The sequence below is a fragment of the Fundulus heteroclitus genome, chromosome 24 (assembly GCF_011125445.2).
Source record: "Fundulus heteroclitus isolate FHET01 chromosome 24, MU-UCD_Fhet_4.1, whole genome shotgun sequence".
Taxonomy (NCBI): domain Eukaryota; kingdom Metazoa; phylum Chordata; class Actinopteri; order Cyprinodontiformes; family Fundulidae; genus Fundulus; species Fundulus heteroclitus.
Genome location: NC_046384.1, coordinates 18,464,475 through 18,488,735, shown reverse-complemented (window position 1 = coordinate 18,488,735; position 24,261 = coordinate 18,464,475). Strand labels below are relative to the sequence as shown.

Here is a 24,261-nt window from a genome sequence, read left to right as displayed (position 1 = left end):
TGGAAAATAGTGAATGTGCGCTTTATTTTGGCATTGAATAGACAGGAAATTCTAAGGCCTTTTGATATAAGGCAAATAGGCTTCTATCAAGAAACAAGAGTCCAGTTGCCTTCTACTTATGCATTGAGGCATTGAGGAGTAGCCTGGGTTAGGAACCAACAACTCTGCATCTTTAGCCCCTGGCGGTGTTCACTGCAATTACGTAACCTTGTTTTTAAGTTCTCCTGCTGCCACCAATAAAATGGCAACACCCAATTCAGCCGTGTTCACTGACGGGACTTGCGTGGGCAAACAATGTGGGCGACCAATTTAATTACATCACAATTATCATTAGTCCAAAGAAACTATTATGGCTGCTAGCACTATGCTTTAAAGATGCTGTAGCCATATTGGATTTAGTTGTACAAAATTAGCAACTTTCCAGGTTAGATTGATTGATTTCTATCAACCTGGAGCTTTAAAATTCTGATTTTGTTGCTCGGCCTCTACAAAATCATGTTATAATAAGGTTGAAAAAAAAAAAATCAGTTTCTGCAGCTCAAAGTCCTTTTTTAAAGAGAGGCAAGTGAATGTGCTAGTTTTCTCTACATGTAGGGCTGCATGTGTCGCATCATGACCCTCCCCCACCTGTTGTACACCGCTAATAAGGCGGTTGGTGTGTTAATCTCATACCTACAGAAAAGATTGGTTGAGGAAAACGATATGACATTGAGGGTGTGAAAACCAATCAAGCCGCATCCATCACTCATTAAACTAAAAAAATATTAAACCTGCTGTTCAGAAGCTAAAAGCTATCTGGCTGTTTGAAAGTCAGTAAGATAAAGTTATTATATTTTTTTACTCTGTTTGGCATCAATATGGTGTTATTTAAGTCAGGTCGTACTTGGAGAACCTTCCCATGCATAAATTTAAGGTCTTCCACAGCGTTTTCCCAAAACATTATTGGAAGTAAATTCGAGTGGATCAAAGACGCCGCAGATTAGGAAACACTCCTTCCTCACCGGTAGAGGTAAAAGTTGACAGTACCGCGTGTTCCCGGAGTGAATTTTAATTACCATGTTCTCTGCAGTAAGCTGGCAACTTCTGTCTTCTGCTGTGTCACTCATACCAAGAGCAGCAGCAGCCGTGTCACATTGAGGATACATTCTAAACACATTATATCCTATCGCCAGTCGAACAAGCTGTAATTTTTTTTGTAGATTTTAAGCTCCTGATTCTGGTGTTTTCATCTATATCTATAATAGGATCCACGTTAGTGCATGTAATGTGTCTAAAAGTGAAATGAAAGACACTGTACCCACCCATTCAGGGCAGCAGGGTGCATAGTCTCATAAGTGTTTCAGATATTCCTTATGAAAGTGAAAGGTTACAGCCATTATTTGAGCTTAAGGCAAAGTTGCCCTTATAAGCGTCCGCCTGGCAGAGGCTGATATGTTCTGCTTCAGCTCTTGCAAGCAGTAATAATTTACCCTAAAGAGATGTAATAAAGATTTTTTTTTTTTTTTTAAAAACACGAATGCACTTTGTCTCAGAGTCGGGAGACTGAGGCAGCATGATAGACAGCGGAGGTGGGGCCGAAAGATTAATATCGGAGTGTCCCTCTATGTCAGGAGCCAGCGGGGGCCAATGCTTGACAGCGCTGACAGACAAATCATGTCAAGGTGACGTCTGCAATATTGAACAAGAGCTGAAAGGAGGAGGGGAAAATGCTGTCCTTGGGAAACGGCCCTTATTTCCAAGAATGTTTATTCAGGTGTGCTGTGCGTTTCTGCATTGTGGACTGGCGCTTTGAAGGGGGGGGGAAAAAAAGCACGGAAACATCTATTGCCTCAACTTTCCCCTTGTTCTTCCTGCTTTTTAAGTTTTGAATGACACAAAGTTTCTATATTTGTCACTTGGAGGGGTGGTAGATGGCGGTGGGGGGGGGGGGCTCCCCACCTCACATCACAGATGAGGTGCAAAGAGGTTGTGAACGCCTTCTGGGGAAAAACGTGTCCTTGAACTGGATGTGTTAATGACTGAACGCGGAGGCAAGAAGAGGAAAAAAAAAATTATGCAGCATCTCCTAACGGTGTTTTGACTGACTTGTGCTTTTGTAGAACATCAGTAGCGCCTTATTCCAGCGTTTCGGCTCAGAAACGTGCGCGTGTGGCGGAGGGAAGAAATTAAAGGCTTCCAGATGCATAGAGGCTTTATGATTTCGTTCAGATCCTCGCCGGTTTTCATTCTGCTGAAAGTCACCTGTGTGTTTGTTTATCCGAGACAGTGCCTGTGTGTTTACGAGCGAGGGGGGGGGAAGAAATTGCGATACATCATGTTTGACGAGCTGAAGGAAGGATGTGTGAAAAAGTTTGACCGTGCCTTAATACCAGCTTCCAGCTGTTTTTTGTTAAATAATTTGTGTTGCTTATTGTGGAAGCCCACTTATCAAACCAATAAACGCTTAAGCATGAGAACAGATGTTAGCTTAGATTTAATTTTCACAATCGTCTTCTGGGCTAAAAACAGCAGCCATTCTCCCAGAAAGCAATATTATAATGAAACATGAAATAAAATGAAGAGAGACATTCAATATCGCAATTGCCAAAAACAATAATCTTTTTAGTATTGTAGAATTTGACTGTTCAAAAAAAAGTGTGACTCTGTGGCGTGATAGCTGGATGCGACCTGCACAGACGCTGCAAATTTGAGATAAAAGCCTTCTTTTAGCTAAGTGCTGACTTTAAAGAAGTCAACTTTAAAAAAATATTAAATATAAGATTCTTTTCTCAACATTTTAACTTAAGTAGTACTATATCAGCCCCAATTTGAATATGCTAATTATTTAAGACCTAGCTAAAAGTACTGCTTTGCTAGCTAAGTTGTTAATTTTTTTGTCTCTGTAATGAAAATTATTACTGAATGAAAATAATTTGATATAAATTAGTACATAAGAAATAGAAAAGTGTGATAAGTGATATATATATATCTATATATGTAACATTGAATTAATAACTAAATCTACTTTTAGCCTTCATATTGACAGCTACTTCTCTGCTAATGATGATTTCCATTAATTCTAAAGATGAAAGGATGATAAAAATCTTTAATTCTTATTTATTATTTAATTGTATGCCAGTATCATTTACTATGATTCATTACTTTAATTTGTTCCAGGATAAATTCATATTTAACAATAAAACTACAAAAGAAAGAAATGGCTAATACTAAATGTGTCAGTTGCTTTATGTATTTATGCATGTATGTAACTTTATTTTACAATTGATTTATTTGGAAGTTCAACATACATTAGGTGGCCTAAATTTTATATATACAATTTAACAACTGTAACTCCAGAGTCACCTATAAAGTCCAGTCTTTACAGAGGTTGATTCTTTGCATGTTAAGCTAGTTAACATTACGTTTTTGACTCAACTTGGCTTTCTTTTTTCTACTAATTATACTTCATAATTTTATTTTTGAAAATAAATACTTTAACTTTGCTTGCAATATGAATTCTCTCGGTATTTGTGCATTCACAAGCACACGAAAATCCATCTTGTTCCGCTTCGGCTTTAACCGTTTGTGTCCAAATCAGCGCAGGAGGACACACGCGTAGCTGCTGCTATCACATTTGATTGGTCAGAATCCACGATTTAATTTTTGAAAGAAGATATGCTAAAAACGCCTCGACTAGCTGACCTTCTTGTCATTTCTCGCGACATCTGCTGCTTACGTTTTGATTTGATAAAAGTGATTGGGTAAAACCAATCTTTGGTAGGCGGACATTAGGTGCCGGTTCGCCCAATCAGCTCTGAGGATTCTGCTGAATGCTTTGTTCCCCAAACAAATTCAATGGGAGCAGTCCCACGTAGATGACGGAGAGTCCTACACGTTATCAGTCTGGCTGGGCAGGTTACACTAAAACAGCTGTTTTCCAAAATAAGCTCAAACAAATTTGTTCTTGCTAGCTGCTACCCTAACCAAGCTAGTTAGGGTTATACGCTTGCTAGCTTTTCTAAATTGTACTTGGACCTTTTTTTTTTCTGAATTCTTCTCTGACATTTTACTGCTGTCCAGTTTATTGATCAATTTATCTGAGTACCTAATTAAGGGAAATCGTTCTTGGTAATTATAATATATAACAAGAACTGAATGAGGCCATATTTCAATCCATTTGTAATGCATTACCTAATAACCTATATTGTTTGCCTCAGGCTTTTGGTGTGTATTGACAGTTTTTTTTGTTGTGTGTGTGTGTGTGTGTGTGTGTGTTCTTCCGCAGGGGTATCAGCAGCAGTAAGGTGACAGTGCTGGGTTATGGCCTGCTCACCACAGACGCACGCCCCTTAGTGGAGGCTCTGAGCAGGCAACGGTTCGCTGTGGTCGTGCTGGACGAGTCTCATTACCTCAAATCCAGGAACGCGGCGCGCACCAAGATCCTCGTCCCTCTCATTCAGAGCGCAAAGCGGGCCATCCTGCTCACCGGTACCCCCGCTCTGGGTCGACCCGAAGAGGTAATCAGACTCGATGGAATGAACATTTTAATGATGCCTCTTGAGGAACGAGTACACATTTAAATGGAGCAGGCTTTTTTTATCCAACAGATGAAACGTATCGTGCAGGTTGCCCATTCCCTCAAACAGGCTTATATTTTGATAGATAATTAAGGGCAACTCAGCAGGAAGTATGTGGACTATGTGGACAAATACGGGAATCTGAATTCAGTAGATCATAAAATTCTCAGACTTTAAGATGGGATTCATCAGTAAGCCAGCTCAAATTTATCTTTGCTCAAAGGTGCTTCGTTCTGCGGGGCAGGTAGATCGTCATGGTAACTTGCTCCGGAGCAGTGTATCTAATGTTCGAAAAAGCCAATTAACTCTCTCCAGTGTCACTCATCCTTCTGGATCCTGTGGTCTTATTTCAATAACCTTTGTTGCAAAAACTTCATTTACAAAGCCCGATATGAAGCGACACGGCGCTGCAATAAATGAGACAAGTAATAAAAGAAGCATGGAGGGGAGAGTGGAGGGGCAGAACTATTGAATTTAGAAACAATAAGAAGGGGCTATTCACAGGACCACTGTGTTTGGAGAGCGGCTGAGCGGAGCCGCTCCACTCTCCATAATGATTTATTATGCCATTGTTATGTGTGTTATGTTGCAGGTGCATCGTAGATTGCAGCCATATTCCATCATCACTGGTGTGGAAATTAAAGAAGACTTTGGGAATTGAAAATCTTTCCCATATCCAGCATGAAGACAGTATAGTTGCAGAACGTATACTGGAAGTGCAGTTTGCCTTAATAATTGGCTATTTTCCTTCCCCAAGTCCTTTGATACAACCTCAGAAGTATTTCTTTATTATGCCAATATGATTGTGACTAAGTTCTTGTTGCTGGTAGTTTGCAGATGATTAATATAGATTAAATATGTTCATAAATACATTTTTATTTCATTCTTTCGGGTGGGTGGGACGGTTGGGGGCAATGATCTAATTCATTGTCTTTCTTACTGTTCTTGTCTATTTTAGATAACTCCCCCTATCTGAGTCACAGATACATAAATCTCTGAACTGTTCTCCGACACTATCTGACTGGGTACAGCATGCAATTTGTATTAATAACCTTCTTATTCTGATACCCCTAAATGAAATCAGGCACAGCCTTCATAAGACAGCTAATGAGTTAACGCGTAATTTAATCTTTCTGACCATTGTCCGAAAACTTAGAGGACGGCCAGACCAAACGCCCAACCCACCTTTACTGACAAACTGCACTGCAAAAACAGACTAAACTAAACTAAAAATAAGTTAAACTTTTCTTGAAATGAGTGTATTTGTACTTTATTTGAGTAGGTAAATAAGATAATCTGCCAATGGAATAAGACTTTTGCACTTACAATAGAAAGAACTCATCTCCATCAACTTATTTCAAGTGCATTATATCTAATTATCTTAATTTAGGGTAAATGTAAATGTTTTTGGCCTACATGTCAAGTACAATGTATGGTACAATACCAACACCTGAAAACTTTATCCCTAGGGGGTAACGTGGTGCTAGCAGTATTATGCTTTTCTTAAGGCTTTTCTTTAGCAAGGAAAGTGAAGCTTTTCAGAGTGGATGGGAAGATGGATGGAGATAAATGGAAGGTAATGCTGAAGGAAAACTTTTTAGATGTTTTACTCTAAATGAGTGATCTACATAAGATATTCACAATACAAGTGACAGGAGGGACATCAAATACACAAATAACTTGCATATGTTTGATCATTTTGACATTTAATAAAGGGACATTTGTTCTGGCTAGAGCTCCTACTCCTTGTTATATAAACATGTTGAAAACAAACTTTTTGCACCTTCTTGAGTAAAAGTGCCAAAAATTGCTAGCGGTTTTAGAACCTAGGAGTCTGGAAAAGCCTGGATTTCTTTAAATATAAATTATTCGGAAACTCAGACTGACGCTCCTTCATTTGAAGTGTTGACTTTACGTACTGGTACTAACAAAATTAGGGATGCCTTGATCATTGTGTGTGCTTGTTTTTAACATAGTCCCATAACTAATGTAGATTGGTGTGTTTTGGGTCATTGCTCAGCTGGAAGTAGAACCATCCACCCCAGTTTTAAGCATACGGCAACCTCTCCCAGGCTTGCCACCTCCATGTTTCAGCTTTTGGTTTTCGTCTGAGTAATGTTCCTTATTGTTGTTCTTTCAGTGCAGCTGTACATACACATTTAGCACGTACTGCGTACAGAAAGAACATCTCTTTTACCCGTAGGCCATCGTGCTGTGTTCCAAGTCTAAGACAAAGGCTCACATATCATTGTTTATTGGAGATTTTCTCTATAAATATGTGTTAGCTTAGCTCTGTCTGCCTGGTTAGAGTGATAAGTTAATAATCAACTGTATGGACAGATATTCAGCACTGACATCATGGAGTTTGGTGACTATGATAGGTTATTTATGTGGGACAGGAATATTATTTCACTGTCTTGGAGGGGGAAAGGTAATTATTGCCTGCACCATGATAATTAACTGATGAATTCAAGCATCTAATTATTTCCAAAGTGAAAGGAAGTTATTTGTTGTTAGACATCTGCAGGAGGGGTATTATTGGCAAGGTGTTGCGCGCGCGTTACAGCCTGTGTGACAAACGTTATCCTGTCTGTGCCGGTACCTGCCTGCAGTGGTGAGGTTAGTTTTTAGATACCATCTCTCTATGTGCCACTAGAGCCGAATATAACATTTTATCATCCACAGCATAAACCTGATAAGCCCTGTCCCTGCCTCTGTGCCAGTCTCCTCGCTGCCATCATTACTCACCGCGGGTCTAACACCGAGCGCGCACAGCGCTCAGGGCATGTTGCACCGTTCGTGATGTGCCCTCGTTCCTCTCACCCCATTAAATCAACTTTGTGAGGGTAGAAAATGCAAAACTGCTATTGAACAAGTGCTGAATTTAGAACAGCGCTCTTTGCTGCGGCTGCTTATTCAGCTCACCTTGCTGAAGATTACCCGTCATTATTTCAGAAACGCTGGAAATTGGCGAGATGTGGAGCGTTCACTCAGGCACAAACTCTTCCTGGAGACTTTGGTTCCAGCTGTGATGTAGATGCACTCTTTACCTGTTAATGTTAGACAGATTTGCTGAGGAATCACTAATTTTTCAGGCTTTCAGTTGTTTTGAGTTGCTGCATTTAACCGCCTCAATTCAGCTGTCTTGGACCACAGTGAAGTTTGAACTGGTTAATTTGAAACCGATCAATTAGCGGGAATTACTGCACAGTTTTACAACCCAGGAGCAGTAAACTAGGCTAGGGACAACAGGACCTTGAGTTATCTGCAGACACAGCTTGTTTAATGGAAACAGACAGAGAGAGGTTTAAAATAGCTGTATGGAAAAAAATAGAGGGTTTTATACAGCTTTCTAAACCTGGAGTATTTCAGTTGAACTGAAAAGTGAATCTCACAGATTCTGTAGATTCCTTACTCACACCGATTGATAGATTTCAGCCATTTATCTCTATTCATTTAGATGAATATGCCTTCTTTAGAGACTTACATATGACCTATATAGTTTTAAAGTTGTCTACACAGTCATGGGGCAGTAACTCACAAAAGGTCATTGGCTAAGAAACTGGCTTTTGTAAAAGAAATTGAGTTGAAGGAGAACGTATCTGCAAGTAAAAGGGATAACTGCAGCATGGATTGTGACGAAAAACATTTAAGAATTTGGGAGAGATTCATTAGGGATGGAGTGCTTATAAAATACAGAGAATTAACACAATCCCAGGAAGCAAAAAGATTTTTTTTCAACCCTGAAAAATCTATTTAGGCAATTTGGAAGCTATCTGAAAGTTGTCCTTTTTTTAATATATATATATATATATATATATATATATATATATATATATATATATATATATATATATATATATATATATATATATATATATATATATATATATATATATATATATATATATATATGCTTTACCTCAGACTGCACTAGTCTCAATCAGCATGGTGAAGGTTCGTGACGATACGACTGGAAAGCACAGTGAACATGTTTGGTTTCATTAGAAGTGTTGCCTGGAAAAAGCCATTTAAAAAAAGTGTCAGTATAACTTGTTTTTGCAGTTACATTTGATTTCTTGAACAATGCCTTTTGCAAAGATGTCACTGAAGTAGGAAAGCCTTGCCAAAAAGGACTCTGGGAAGTTTAGCGAAACACAGCGTGGCAGCTCAAACAATGGTCTCTGGGCGGGTGCCTGCCAATCAAAATGCAGAAACCTGTCTGACAGTTTTTGTTTTCTACATTTCAAGCTAGATTTGATTTGTCGTGGAATATTAATGTAAACAAAATTAGGTTTTAAAATATCCTGAGAGCCTGCTGGGACTCTAATAAATGCTACCTCAATATTTAAGTTTCTTACATTCAGACTCTTTATGCCTGCAATGTATTTGGTGCAACTTGTTGTTCAGTGCGGCAAAACAGTTCAGAAGTTACAGAGGTGAAAAAGTCATCAAGAAACTTGAAAGTTGTTTAATTACCCAAACAGCAGATGCTTACTGGAAGCAAAGTTTTCAGTACAACGTTGTTGTTGAGACAAAAATCTTCCATTTTATTGGGTGTTTTTTTTTTTCCAGTAGCTGGACTGAGTACTCATTATCTGGGGTCTGCAGTTTGCTGTGAATCCAAAGCAGAGGACATTAACACTTTTTAATTATTTGTTGTTGGGTTTTTTTTTGTTGCAAGTCATATCGGTATCACAACATTCGCCAATGTCACCGCTTATTGCATGTTCTCCTGTTATTATTCAGCCCTAGAATAGTGTAACAAGGATCCTAATTCATTACTGAGAGTCCTTTCTACATTAGTTTCTCTCTCTATAATGCCCATGAACCTATTCACATTAACTTTTGGTTTGGTGTGAAGTTATATTGAAAATGTATCACCTCCTGTGTTTTTCACAGCTTTTTATGCAAATTGATGCCCTCTATCCCAGGAGGTTTGGAACGTGGACTGACTACGCCAAGAAATACTGCAACGCCCATTACAGGTGACATTTTCTAAATGTCTTCATATTCTCTAATTGTGCCAGGTATATGTGTGGTTTCATGAAAGCCTCCAGCCATTTGTAAATCACTAAAAACTCATTTCTGTTCTTTAAAATAACACATTTAGAGACACTTTTTTCAAAGTGAAAATAATACCACGACCCCTTTATCATATTTTAGATTTCTACCTAAATTTATTCTGTTTTTTCTTTATAATAAGTTGTAAAGATTTTCACAAAATGGTTCTACGTGTACTTTAACCATGTATTAATGTTGTTTTATTGCAATATTTTATTATATTTTACTAGGTGTTTATACTCTATGAAGTTGCACATCAGCACCTTCAAGGGAAATTAAAGTCATGATAGAAATACTCTTTATTTTGAGCCAAACAGGGTCTAATCTGTCGTGATTTTCTTTCCTTTTATACCATAACACATAGTATCTATCTTTGATTCTGAAAAATATGACCAGATAATGACCAAATCATTTAAATGTGCACATGGTGTGGAAATAAAATTAGGTCTTGACTAATTTCCCATTCAGTCACCATTTAAACCTTTAACAAGTCACAGGCCATTAGCTTACTACTAAATGATTCAGCGTTTTTGCTTATCTTTACAGTTTTTATAAAATCTTTAAGTTTCTTGAAGTGTTTGATAAAATGGTCCCTTTTCTGGCAGGAAAAAAAGCAGTAGGGGCTTTTGCAATCCACAAATGCTGCAAAATTGTCCTGCTGCCACACATTTCAAAATACACAATCAGTTTGTGGATCAAATCCTGGGGAAAAAACATTATATTTGAAATACTGTGACTTTCACATAACGCTGCTATATAGGAAGTGGAAATGCATAACTGAAAAATCCGCTTTGACAGAGAGCAGCTTTTATTTCCACAGAGGAAGCCTTGATGTCCATTTGTTTGTTGGGTACCTGACTGGAGAAAGCCCTTTGTAAATGACTAGTTAGGAAGAACTCCTGGGCATTACTTTCAAACTTCTTGTATATGTCTTTGCTATTCTTATAATACCACAGCAATATTCTACTCCACCTTGAAATATGTGCTTTTAAACTCAAATCTTATATACCTATAGTCCTTTCCATCATCCTCTTTGCTTAGTTTTTCCTTTGATGCACCTGATCATCCCTGTGACCTTATAGATAAGTGCCTTTATAATTATTTCCTGTAAATTACTTAGTGGTGTTGAAACAAAGTGAAGAAATTCAAAGATGGCTCCAGATCTCAAAGCAAGAACATATACATGCCAGTGAAAAAGAAAAAAACAACTATTTTTGAGAGGGATAGTCTGTGTTAATTATGTAATTTACAAATTTGGCTTATTCATTATGCAGTTAAATTAATTCAGTTTATGAACCCTTATCTCGGCCGAGATCGTCTCGACTGTTTAGCTAATCCATGTTATCCAACACCTAATGATTTATTTCTCAACAAAACTAAAGAAAGAAAATTGAAAGACAAACCTTGTTTCCACCTGTTTGATAAATACTTGCTCTTTTGTTAAAAAAAACTTGCACTGCGAATCAGAGTTGTTGTTTTTAACCTTCATAGCTATGCTAGTTGTTAGTTTCCAGGCTAAGCTAACTAGTCTGGACTTTAGCCTTCTAAACTGAAGTCATCATTTTATTGTCAATTAATTTCTGTCAGTTTTCATTTTTAAATTCTGAAGTGGAAAAAAATGACTGGATTCCCACTGAAATCAGATTTTTGTCTTGGAAAGCCGAATGTTTGTTGCCAGCCCATACCTCAAAATCCATTATGGCTGCTACACGAATACTAAACCTTACACAAGGCGTAATTAACTATTAATCTACATATTAGGTAGTTTATAATCCATCATATCATTTGGGCACCTAGGGCTTTACTTCTGTTTGTGAACATGTTAAATGGATTAAACAAAGTGAAAATCACAGTTATCAGCTAGCATTGCTAAAAGCAGTTAGCGCGCTCACTTTCCAGCCAACGTATGCATGTGGGCCCATTATGGACTTTTTCCAGATTCCAGTTTCAACTTCAGACTTTATCCAGATATACTTAGTTAAAAACCAAAAAACATGAAAGTATTAATTGTTCTTTTAACTGTCGGGTAAATAAATGTTGTTCCGGCTCTTTTATTCAGTCTTTAATTCTGGTTTAGTGAGCGCGACAAAGTTTTAGTAGATCCTCACCTTTCTTTAATTGTGTCTATTGGGATAAGGTGGGCTGTGCCTGAGAGTGGGGTGGCGTTGCTGCTCATTTAAGGGATTGTTGTAAGAACCAGGCCACTACTGAAGCCAAACGTCAGATGCCAGCTGGCTCCTGGTGACGGTCAGTTACACGTGTGAACAAACGGATCAAATGCATTGCTTTGGATGTCCATCAAAGTTATCAGCTCGGTCAGGGATGGGATGGGGGCCATCAGTGATAGCACTTTGTATATGCTGGTGTGTATTGTGGCTGGAGAATGCCATTCTTAGACACACGCAGAGGAGGACACCGAGCAGCGCCATCTGAGCTGTCCTCATACTCTGTCCTTTTCATAAAAGCGAACTTGATGTGAGAAACTAGAGCAGCCTTTGGGACAGAGAGACGGCGTCGCTGCATGAAGGTGCCTGCTTTAGACAACACATTTTAGAAGAAGCAGTTTTGCACCTTTCATCAACAGAAACTTTAAACCCTGAAGTGTGAACCAACTACTTTTGGCAGCTCTAAGTGAGGTTTGTCCACTCTTTCAGCCAGCATGGCACAAAACCAGCCTTTGTGCAGACAGCCAGCGCTAACAATTCAAATTCTAACAAATCATTTGGCTGATAATTTGCAAAATCTGATGGTGAGTTTTGTGATGAACCTCCCGGCTTCGCCATCAAACAAAAATAGTTTTTCGGCTTTGCAAAGTAGCCTTAGGTAAAAAAGTGGGTTGCTTCAGCAGAGCAGCTCAGCAGTCAATCAGGGTTGTGGTGCTGGTCAGCTCCCAGGTGGGAATGCGTAAAAGTGTCTTCAGGGCTTTGCAGCTTAACCACCACACTGCAAAAACGAAACTAAAAATAAGTAAAGTTTTCTTGAAATGAGTGTATTTGTCCTTGATTTGAGCATGTAAAATAAGATGATTTGCCAATGGAATGAGATTTTTGCACTTAAAATAGGAACACCTCATCTCCATCATCTTATTTAGAGGGCAGAATATCTAATTATCTTATTTTAGGGGTCAAAATACTAATTCCATTGGCAGATCGTCTTATTTACCTGCTCAAATCAAGGACAAATACACTCATTTCAAGAAAATTTAACTTATTTTTAGTTGCAAAAACATATATTTATGTTTTTGCAGTGCAACCTCAGTGTGTTTTGGGATCGTGTGAGACAGACCAACAAACTTGATTTTAAATAGAGGAAAACTTAAACATGCTTCTTTAAATGTTTTTCAATAAGAAGACTGAGAAGTTAGGAGTGCACAGATATATTTTACCCCTCCTAACAGGTGTCCTAAAATAAAATGCTGTGCAAAACTGAACATTTAGGCCTACATGAAAAACGCCGTGTGGCGGAAAACGAACACTGAACTTCCCCCTGAACACACCGGCCTTAGTGATACATGGCGGTGGCTGCATCATGGTGTCGTGAGGTTTCCCCAGTGACTGGTGGGAAGCTGGCCTGGGTTGATGGAAAGGTGGATGGAAATGCTAGATCTGAACTTATTCAGGTGTTAGAATGGATCAAAGTCCGGACCCAAATCCAGGTAAGAATCATTAGCAAAACTTTTAAGATTGCGGTTCTAAATTCAACTGGCCTCTGATAACTAATTAGATTGCTCCTGAAGGCAATTAGTGGCACCAAATTGTATAATCTTCAAGCACTTCACAGTTATGCACTTCTTGGCATCTAGACGTCGAATGAAATCTGAATGAAGTTTGTGGACAAAACGTGAAATTAAAGGGATGCGAGTACTTTTCAAAAGCCTGAAAACTACTCCTTTACTGTAACGACAATGGTCCAGAATATAAACATCCATTTAACGACTCCCTTTTCAGGTACTTTGGCCATCGCAGACAGTGGGACTGTCGTGGGGCGTCCAACCTTAAGGAGCTGCACCAGCGGCTGAGCCAGATCATGATCCGTCGCCTCAAAGCCGAAGTTCTGAGTCAGCTGCCTCCTAAAATCCGTCAGCGCATCCCCTTTGACCTGCCCAAGGAGGCTGCCAAGGTACACAGTTTGACATAAGTGGCAAACCTTGATAGATAACGCGCTCGACAGTAGATCTTTCACACAGAATGAAATAAATTGTCCCCGCTTGTTCATACTTTAAAAAAGTTTCTGCCTCCGTCTTAAGATTTACGACGTCTCTCTTTCAGCCTAAGCCTAGATGTGCAGAGCTCCTGCTTCTACTCCATCATAAAGAGGATATCAGGGTATTTGGAGAGTAAATGTCACGCTTCCTGTGTGGGTGTTTGTATCTCTTTTAGACTCCCCAAAGTTAGGTTTGTGGTTTTCTGCCTCCCACGCCACCCCTCGTGCGTCTGAATCCACGCGTTAATGCTAACGCGACCTCCATCCCGGGTCTGCCGCTCCGTCGGTCCGGTCCCTCCCGCTCCGTGGTTGCCTTCCCATTTGGAAACAATAACAATGCGGGCGTCCACCAGCAGGCTTTTGTTATATTTTATATCATATCAGCAGGTGAGGGAAAACAGCGGAGGTGCTTTTTCAGCGGTAATTAACGTTCGGAGCCAGGAGTGACACCACAATGAGGAGGGTTGCTCAGAAAAGTGATGATGCAGGGTTTTAGCCCATTCTCCCTAAATGTTAAGGGACGCTTTAATTGGGAGCTAAAAGGGGGTTGTGTTTCTACATAGCAACAACAATTAGAGGAGGGAAAGTTCACGCTGTGCCTTGTTGTTGGTGCTCTCTTGGTGTTAAAATTTCTCTGCTGGAAAAGTTTTTTTTTTTTTTTCTCTCTTTTATATCTTTGATGAAATGAATGAACGTCACATTTGTCCATTTAGGAGAAAAGAATGCCTCCTAAAGCAGCTAAATGGACTGGTTTCAGGAGACGGGGAAACTGAGGTGTGAAGAGGCCAAACCCACCTCGATTGTGCTTCCCGAGAGCAGAGAAATCTACACAATATATAAAACATAAAACACAGAGAGGACATTATTTTCATCCCAACAAGCCATCCTTTGAAGCATAGTTTAGCTAACAGACAATATATACTGAATGCCAGGGCCACTCACCGCCTGTTTATTCCTCCTATCTCATTTTACTCCCTAATGATGGCTTTTATCTTCCACCGCCAGACACTTTTTATGCCCCTGCTGCCCTTTACGTTTTCAGCCCTGGCCTTTTGTCAGCGTTAGACTGGCGAATATCATTGCGGGTGGAGTGCTTACCTACTAAGGCCTATTTTTTTTTTTTTTTTTTTTTTAACTAGCAAATTGTATAGACTGTGGGAATGCTTGTATGTACAGTTTTAAGTTCAAAATAAACTAACTAGAAGCAGTAGCTAGGTAGCCGTGTTAATGCCGCTGTTGACTTTGATGCCACAGAAATGCAAATGTCTTACAAAGCTTTCATGTTTTGTTTTGCACCCGTTCAGTATACACAAACTTTCACTTATATATATATATATATATATATATATATATATATATATATATATATATATATATATATATATATATATATATATATATATATATATATATATATATATTAGGGCTGGGCAAGTTAACGCGTTAATTTCGCGTTAATTCATTAGACTATTAACGGCGATATTTATTTTATCGCGCATTAACGCATGTTGCTCACATGCTTTCAGTCAGTGTCAGTCAGCAGGCGCGCTGACTGCAGAGCGCTGTCACGGCAGCACTCTCCCGCTCCCCCTCCCCTCTCGTACATGGCTCAGCGGCGTTAGCCAATCAGCACGCAGGCTCAGCCTGGCCCGCCCACTCAGCTCTCACACAAACTTAGCAAAGAAACAACTGAGAGAGACCAGCAGCGAAAAAACATGAACAGAGGAAGTAGCACCGTTTGGCTTTATTTTAATACCGTAAATGAAATCAAGCTGTATGTTTTGTAAAAAGCCGGTTCATTTCAGTGGAAACACAACAAATTTATCTAAGCACGTGAAAAAACATGAAAACGTCGAGCCCCAGAAACGGAGAGAGGAGACGAAACTTCTCTCATTGCCCCGACAGACCCACAGACGTCTCTGACTGAGGCGTTTCAGTCCTCCAGGGAACATCCAGGTAGATCAGTGGTCATCTTCAGCAGCAGTTCATGTTAACTTTCAAAGTAGATATTATCTATCATATGTTACTGGAGCCCACACATAACATGTAATTAAGACCTTGAAAGAACCCAGTACATATATTAAAAAGTGTTATTTAAGATAAGATAACATTAGCTAATCCTTTTTTATCCCACGACGGGGAAATTTATAGGATTAAAGCAACAGGCAGGTGCACACAACACAGACAAAATTACATAAGGATTGAAATATATAAGAGGTGGATTAGCGAAAAAACACTGAACATAACATTATTATTATTATTATTATTATTATTATTGTTATTATTATTATTATTATTATTTAATTGTAATAATAAAATGAAAACCACACAACCCAAAAGGTCAACAGTTTCATGATACATCAAGCTTAGGGACTGGCTAATATACAGCAGGTCAAAAAAGGCCATATTTTGGCTGCAGTGCTTGCTGTTCTCTTATGAAGAAAAGATCAACTAGTGCACTAAATTCAATAGATGGGTTGAAAATATCCAGTATAAAATAAGTGCTACAAATGTTACAACACTTTTGTTCATATGGCAGCAGAACATTAAAATAAAAGTGCTCTTTACACTACTTTTGAATTCATTCTTGGAGTTTGTAAATACAATGCGATTAATCGCGATTAATCGCGATTAATCAGGGCGATTAATCGCGATTAAATATTTTAATCGTTGCCCAGCCCTAATATATATATATATATATATATATATATATATATATATATATATATATATATATATATAATAAAGGGAATGCTTAAACAACACAATGTAACTCCAAGTCAGCCACACTTCTGTGAAATCAAACTGTCCACTTAAGGAGCAACACTGATTAACATCATCATTAATCAACAACATTAATATCAATTTCTCCTGCTATTGTGCAAATGGAATAGACAATAAAGGAGTGGTTCTGCAGGTGGTGACCACAGACCACTTATCAGTTCCTCTGTTTTCTGGCTGATGTTTTGGTCACTTTGAATGCTGCCGGTGCTTTCACTCTGGTTGTAGCATGAGACGGAGACTACAACCCACACAAGTGGCTCAGGTAGTACAGCTCCACCAGGATGGCATATCAATGTGAGCTGTGGCAAGAAGGTTTGCTGTGTCTGTCAGCATAGAGTCTAGAGCATGGAGGAGCTACCAGGAGACAGGCCAGTACATCAGGAGACGTGGAGGAGGCAGTAGGAGGGCAACAACCCTGCAGCAGGAACAACCTGGCCACTATAAGAGCCCAGGTTGTTCTGATAGTTGCCTTCAGCTCTTCTTCATTATTAGGTCTGGTGTATCACATCTTCCTCTTCACAATATTCCATAGATTTTCTCTGGGGTTAAGGTCAGGTGAGTTTGCTGCCCATTAGGAACAGGGACACCATGGTCCCTAAACCAGGTACTGGTAGCTTTGGCACTGTGTGCAGGTACCACGTCCTGTTTGTAAATTAAATCTGTATCTCTGTAAAGTTGCTCAGCAGCGGGGAGCATGAAGCTTGTGATGCTGTCTGTTGTTCCAGAGTGGCTGGACACCAGGGATGCTGCAGCTGAAACCAGGCCTTATATACGTCTGCCTGGTGGTTCTGGAAGCTCTGACTCCAGCTGCAGCTCCGCTCTTTGTGAATCTCCCCACATTTCTGAATGGCTGTGAACAGCCAGCCTCTCTATCACCTGCTGTGTCTTGTCCTCCTTGTCCAAGGTGTCAACGGTCGTCGTTTGGACAATTGTCTATAAGTCAGCAGTCTTCCCCATGATTGTGTCGCCTACAGAAATTAGACTGAGAGACCATTTAAAGAACCTCAGGTGTTTTAAATTAATTAGCTGATTACATTGTGGCTCCAGGTGTCTTTAATATTGGACTTTTTTCACAATATTCTCATTTTCTGAGATACTGAATTTGACCTTTTAATTATCAGTTATAATTAAATCAAAATTAAAAGAAATCAACACTTGAAATATATCAGTCTCTGTGTAATGAATGAATACAATATACAAGTTTACTTTTTGAATGTAATTATTGAATAAAAATTATTTTTCATAATATTCTAATTAAAATTAGTTAACTGCTTCACACTTTCACGTCACACTTATGTGCTAACAAGTGTTGGTCTACGAAATGAAATCCCAACAAAATACATCGAAGTCTGAGGTTGTAACGGGGCGAAAAAAATGCGGAAAAGTTCCAGGGGTTTGATTTGCTTTTGGTAAAACGTCTCTAAATGAGGTTTTCTACCAGCTGATGATTGAACCGCGTCTCGGTAAAACAAACGCCGAATCCCTCGGCGTCTCTTGTTTACGCGCAGGTGGAAGCATATGCTTGCTCTTCACAAGGCAGCCTCCCACTGCGCTCCCCGCTCCCGCCTTAAATACTTCTCGCCAATCACCTTGAGAGTGCGCGAGGCGCCTTTTGATTTATTGTACCGGCTGGGCTGCTTCTCCATCTTCGACCCCGGCTTGTCACAAGGCGGCTATAATTGGGAGACGCTCATGACCCATCTAACACAGCGGCCCAGTCGGAGGGGGAAGCATCCTTGGGAATTCTCCATCTCTCTCTCTCTCTCTTTTTTCCCTGCCTCCCTCTTCCTTTCTTTCTCTTCCAGGAAAAAAAAAAAAGTAGGACACCCAGCAGCACCATTAATTGTTTTGCCCTTTATATCTCAATAAGAGGAGAGAACAAGAGAGGAGAGGGTAGATGAAGGATTAAAGGACACAGCCTCACTGTCTTTGTGCTCTCCCTTCCTACAGGAGGCCTCGGCCAGTTTCGCGGAGTGGGAGAGGCTGATGAAGGGACTGGGGTCGGGGGTCGCCGCTACAGAAAACCCCTTCACAGAGGTCATGGGCCTGGTTACACAGATGTACAAACAAACAGCTATTGCCAAGGTAATGGGCGATATGTCTTGATTTATCCGGTGCATCACGCTACGGTCCAGTAAGCAGCCGCTAACGCAAGAAGACGTCGATTTCGAGCGCGCCCACCGCTCATTTATAACAACTAGTCCGCTCATTACATCGGCTAGTGATTTTCAAATGAGCTTTCGTCCTAACTGTGGTGAAATGAAGTTGGCTGATTACGTTGTTTGATGTGTGAAAATAAGATGACATTTTTTTTTTTTTTTTATATGAAGTAGAAAATTAAAGGTTACAGAGTGCGCTGCAGTACATTAATCCGCATAATAATAAGATAAAATAGCAAGAATTACTACCAGAAAAAACTGTAGCTGCTAGAAGTGATGGAGGATGAGAAACAAGATGAGAGACAAGGCGTTTGAGACTCTCGGGTTGTAAGCTCATTAGAAACAGGTAGAATGTAATAAAAATGTTCTTAGTAAAACTCTGACTCCCCAGATGAATCTGTTGAAACTTCAACGCTGTGGTTTGTCTTCAAGGTGTTTTATTTTAGGCTAGTTAGGGTTTCAAAGGGCCGTCCTAGCTTTTGTTACCACATGTTGAACATTAGACCACAGAGAATGATGCTTTTCCTGCAACATTAAACGAAACACTAGTTTAATTCAATGTTTTGTTGCTTTACCCGCCGACTTTTGTTTCAAAAGTGTTCCAAAAGTTGTGAGGTGGCTTAAAGTTTAAGTAGTATGACTGCTTTTGCAGCCCATCAAAGTTTGTTTATTCAAAAATGTAAACATCTGAAACTTTTTTATAGCTTCAGACAGCGTTGCGTCGCTTGACTTTACAGGGAAATGGCGAATCGATGGCGCAGCATCATTCTCAGCACGCTCAGCTGCGTACGCCGGGATCTCATGGGAAAGCATCGCCATGGTAACAGAGCCTAATGGTTACCAGTGAAAGCACTCAGACAAAGTAGGGAGTTATAACCGAGGTATTATTTAGTTGCGTCCAGCCTGGCATGATTACACCTTATATCAAAGTTACACACCCGCACTAAAATAGCATCTCTGTGATGCTGTTGCCATGGCGACCCGTTCGGCTCTCGGTTTAAAAGAGATGTTTATTTAATGAGCGAGAGAATAAGCGCTGCGAGAAGGTGGCTGGACGCATCCTGCAGGAAAGGAGGCTGGGGTCAGAGCGGCCAGAAACCCAACATTCATTTACATCCCCCCCCCTTCTTCAGAGGAAACATTTCTGCCGTAATAAAGCTTTCACCGTCTGATCCGCCTCCTCCCCGCGCTAATCACGGAGCGCCGACAACAGGCATCTCCTCCGTCTCTTGTATTTGTAGGTGAATAAACCCGCCATCTGCCCGCGTTCGAGGGCTGGCATTCCTCTCAATTAGCCAAACTCCCTCAGCCATGAGGAGCGTCGCCCCGAGGTTAACAAAGACCGGAGATAACTACCAAATGCAATCATTGACACGCTGCTCGCTCAGCCTGCCTCCAAGCTTGGATCTTTTTTTTTTTTTTTTTTTTTTTTTTTTTTTTGCACTTGGTGTTGTTTACTGATTGGATTTCTGCTCAGTTTAGCCTAAGTCTGGCCCTCCTTTCATTACATCCACCTCAAAGCCAACGCTCCCAGACCAATCTCATTTCCTGTCGGAGTCAAGCACACTTTCGGTACTTTAGAGAGAGAGAAAAAAAAAAAAAAAGAGAGCTTCCTTTTTTGGATCATGGAGGGGCGGGGTGGTGTGATAAGTTCTCACATGTATGTCGCTCCGAGGAGCATCGTGGGCCCTGCCTGCCTCCCAGTCCCGCCGGGCGACAGAGCTGCCAAACGCCTTTGGGGTATTTTTGTTGCTTTTACCCGCCAAGCATCTGCTCCCAATTACCCAGAGAGGACAGCTCTGATGCCGGACTTTAAAGCAAAGATAACGGGCCGCATCAGAGAGCCGAGAAGTTTATGCACTAATTAAACTCGGCGGAAAGGAAGCGGGCGAAGCCAAGCCCGTCAGTAATGAGGACCCCTCTGATCAGAACAGGGTCGGCGGGCCTTGCGGACAGATTCATTATCAGGCGCATCGGCTAATTATCAGCAGAGGTTCTCTCTCCCCAGCCAGAGCAGGTGTGACGGCTGCAGAGGCTTGTCAGGTTGGAGGGGGGGGACGAATTTTAGGAGCTACATCCACAGCACAGAGGCAAAAAAAGCGCCTCGTAAGTGCTCTGTTAGACTCAAATCAAACCTCAATATTTCTCACTAGTTGGTGCTATTCTCAGCCGCTCCGGTGGGCCTGGTAGCTCCTAAATGAGCTGAGTCCGGATGCTCAATGACGGCCACACACACACACACACACACACACACACACATGCTGACAGGAGAGATACGGATATCTGCAGGGCACAGTTAACTCCCTCGCTTTTTGCCTTGTCTCCTTTTTGGGGGGTGGGGGAGGAGGAAGGGGGTTAGCTTCACACTGTCAATCAAGGTCAGGAGCTTCAAAACAAGAAACGAGCAATAGGCTGTTAAATATGAACTCTGATCTTTTTAAGGCGTTGTTGCTGTCTCGCTTCATAAATAAAACAAAACCCACAGAGGTAACAAAAAAAAAAAGCCATGTTACATAAGGAGGAAGAGAACCAACAACTTAGTAGTGACGAATTCAAGAAAGTCACTGCATTAATTTTTTGCACTGCAGCTGACACTTTGACAGGTTACCAGACCGAACTTTTTTTTTTTTTTTTTTTTTTTTTTAATCCTTCAAGAAAATCTGAAAATGTTCCAAATGCGGCCCCATTATCCTATCCCTGCTTAAATATAAGCCCAGTCAGCTAGATTGTTGTCCTGATCGCTCCGTTATGTAAAGCAGCCTCAGAATATACCGGCGCCCCGTTAAAGATGTTTAAAAAAAAAAAAAAAAATTCAAATAAACAAACCTTTTATTGAAACAGCCCAATTTCAGCCTTTAATGAGGAGGGAAATAATTGTTTATGCTTAAATCACCAGTGGCATACTGATTGGAATACATAACAAAAGATGCTAAATAAATGGGACTGGAGAAGCGTTTTTTACTTACACTTTTATATTTGAGCAGAGGGTCTAGGAGCTTTCGCTTTTCCTGGAGCATAAATATAACCCGATGCGTCAAAATGGGAAAGATAAGAGAACATGCCATTCCAGCATATAGAAATACGTAAATCAAAGAGAAGCTTTTTTTTTTTTTTTTCTCTGAGCCAGTTCACCGCACGCGTGTTAATCTCCGTCAGGCGGGAAAGGGCTACAAGACGCAAGCTATGTTTATGTTTCAAAGCTTGCCCCTAAATACAGTCAGAATAATAGATAAACAGTTTTAAACAACTAGAACTGTGACATATACGGCTGGTGAAGGACGAGACTCTTAACGTGCCACCGCCTACAGCGAGCAGGACGGTGGGAGAGGCAAAAAAAAGTCTCCTGCAGCAAACAGCGGCCTCTCAACCACCTTTAGATGCCGTTTACATTGCAGCTCGCTGCCAGAAGCAACCGCTGATTTATAAATATCAAACCCTTTTGCACATCTTTCCCCCCGGCACCGCAGCTCTATAGGCGCTTCGCTTTATTTCAGGTGTGTTTAAAGCCTTAAAACGTCCTCTGATATCTGAAACACCTGATTTTAGTAACGACACGTGAGTTTTCTCTGATAGTTCGGGCATCAATATGCGGATCGTCTCGTAGCTATTGTCGCCGTAATCAAAGGAGCACACACACGCGCGCGCACCGATCATATTGCCAAGTTGCGAGCTATCGATTTGCTCTCACTATCTGCGAGCTGACAAATGCGCCCGGGTCGCCGTGCTCGCCGGCTGCTTTTAAAGTCAGGATCCCTGGCATTCAATAGTGAATCGATCACGCAGAAAGGATGCAGCGGTGATTAATTGACTTCTTTACTGATCTTGCCGCTGTGTGGCCGTGATGGATTCAGTGGCCCTCTCTCATCCGTGTCTATTTCTCTGTGTGTGTGTGTGCGGTCAGGCGGGCGCTGTGAAGGACTACATTAAGATGATGCTGGAGGCAGAGCAGCTGAAGTTCCTGGTGTTCGCCCACCACCTCACCATGCTGCAAGCCTGCACCGAAGCCGCCATCGAGGCCAAGGTAACCTCAGGCAAAGGTTTATACGCCGAAACAACCGCACTGTTACCTTTACCTTTTCCAACAAAGACACTAGGATCCATTTTCTGTATTTTCACTACTCTCGCTGAGATTTCTGCTCCAACACTCAAAGCTTCCTCACTTACAAATATGTGATTCTCCTCTTCAAAAGCATGTTTAGGTGCCCCGAAAATACTCTGTTTCTGTTTGAATCCTGTGCCTTGCACTTTAACTTCCTCGGTGGGGCGGAAGATTTTCTCCGCTCCCTTTTGGGGCAAACAGGTTTATCAGTGCGGTAATGGTTCCCACCCAGTAGACCTCGACATCGCCGGTTCCTTTGAGGCTTTAGGTTTGGGCATATATAGTTCACTCTAGAGAAATGGATGAGTAGAGGGACCAAAGGTGAAGGCTCAGTATATACATTTGTGCTAGAGGCATTCAGTCTGACAGTAGACCAACATTTTTAAAGAGGATGTATATTTCTAAGCAAGCAAGACTTTTTTTGAGTGTTGGAGAGGAATTTTGTGGGAGAGCCTTAAAATCTGAGAGGGAAAATGAGGGCTCTTGCTCTCTAATTGAAAATCTGTGCACTTGGGTTTTTTTTTTTTTTTTGAGAGAAAAATGCCCCCGTGCTCTACAGCAGCTGAGAAGTGTAGGGATAAATTTGGTATTTCAATGTAGTTTGTCGTATCTTGCGCAATGTTTTTGTTTATATTTAACTTTGATTTTTAATTATCTTTTTTTTTCTGGTATTTGTCACTTGTAATCACTTTGGTTTAACCAGTGGTCAGAATTTGTCGTGTTTCACAAGAGTCAACTAGCTTGACGCAGGAAAAACACAAAATAAACAAAAAAGTGATGTGATGCTAACTCTTGAAGCTTGTGCTTTAGATTTGAGGATTTTTATGACTAGCTCTCTAATTCATGAACATACGTTTCTATTACTGCACATGATGATGTGGCACGGGTGCCATCTTTGCCTGCTTGTGATTCTCGTCTCCATCCCACTTGGTTGCTCGAATCGGATTTGGTCTTTCATGACATGAACTCAAATCAGCAAATATGACTCCAAGACAACCAGATCCCTCATACTATTTGGCCAAGCTGCCAGGAGAGGAAACAAAAACACACGCACACGACCCAGGTCACCTCTCCCAACCAGTATTTTTTTTTTTATTTTGTTGCTCTAATCTGAACGCAGACACTGGATGCCAAAGCACAGCCCGCCTGTTCTTGTCCTGCTGCTTCGAACACAATACCCGACTGATTACAGAGACACACCTACACTTCTGTTTGGGAGTCTCATCATAATTATCAAAGGTTTCAAATACAGTTTCAGTCATTATTTATTTTTTCTTCAAAGATGGGGTTCGGTTTCAGCAGTCCGACACGTTTGTTGCGTTTCTTTTATTGTATCAGGCAAATCATTTCATTGTTTGTTCTGTATTACTTTTTCTTAATTTTTACTTTTTTTGCC

General features: G+C 40.6%; 1 protein-coding gene across 1 annotated transcript in view; it reads left to right on the top strand.

Annotated features, from left to right (window-relative positions):
• zranb3 (zinc finger, RAN-binding domain containing 3) overlaps positions 1–24,261 on the top strand; it is a 121,130-nt gene that overhangs the window by 14,867 nt on the left and 82,002 nt on the right. Inside the window, exons 5-9 of the mRNA XM_021321089.2 lie at positions 4,265–4,496; positions 9,459–9,544; positions 13,568–13,739; positions 18,558–18,692; positions 22,668–22,787. Coding sequence (XP_021176764.2) covers positions 4,265–4,496; positions 9,459–9,544; positions 13,568–13,739; positions 18,558–18,692; positions 22,668–22,787 — 745 coding nt within the window. The remainder of the gene's footprint in view (positions 1–4,264; positions 4,497–9,458; positions 9,545–13,567; positions 13,740–18,557; positions 18,693–22,667; positions 22,788–24,261) is intronic.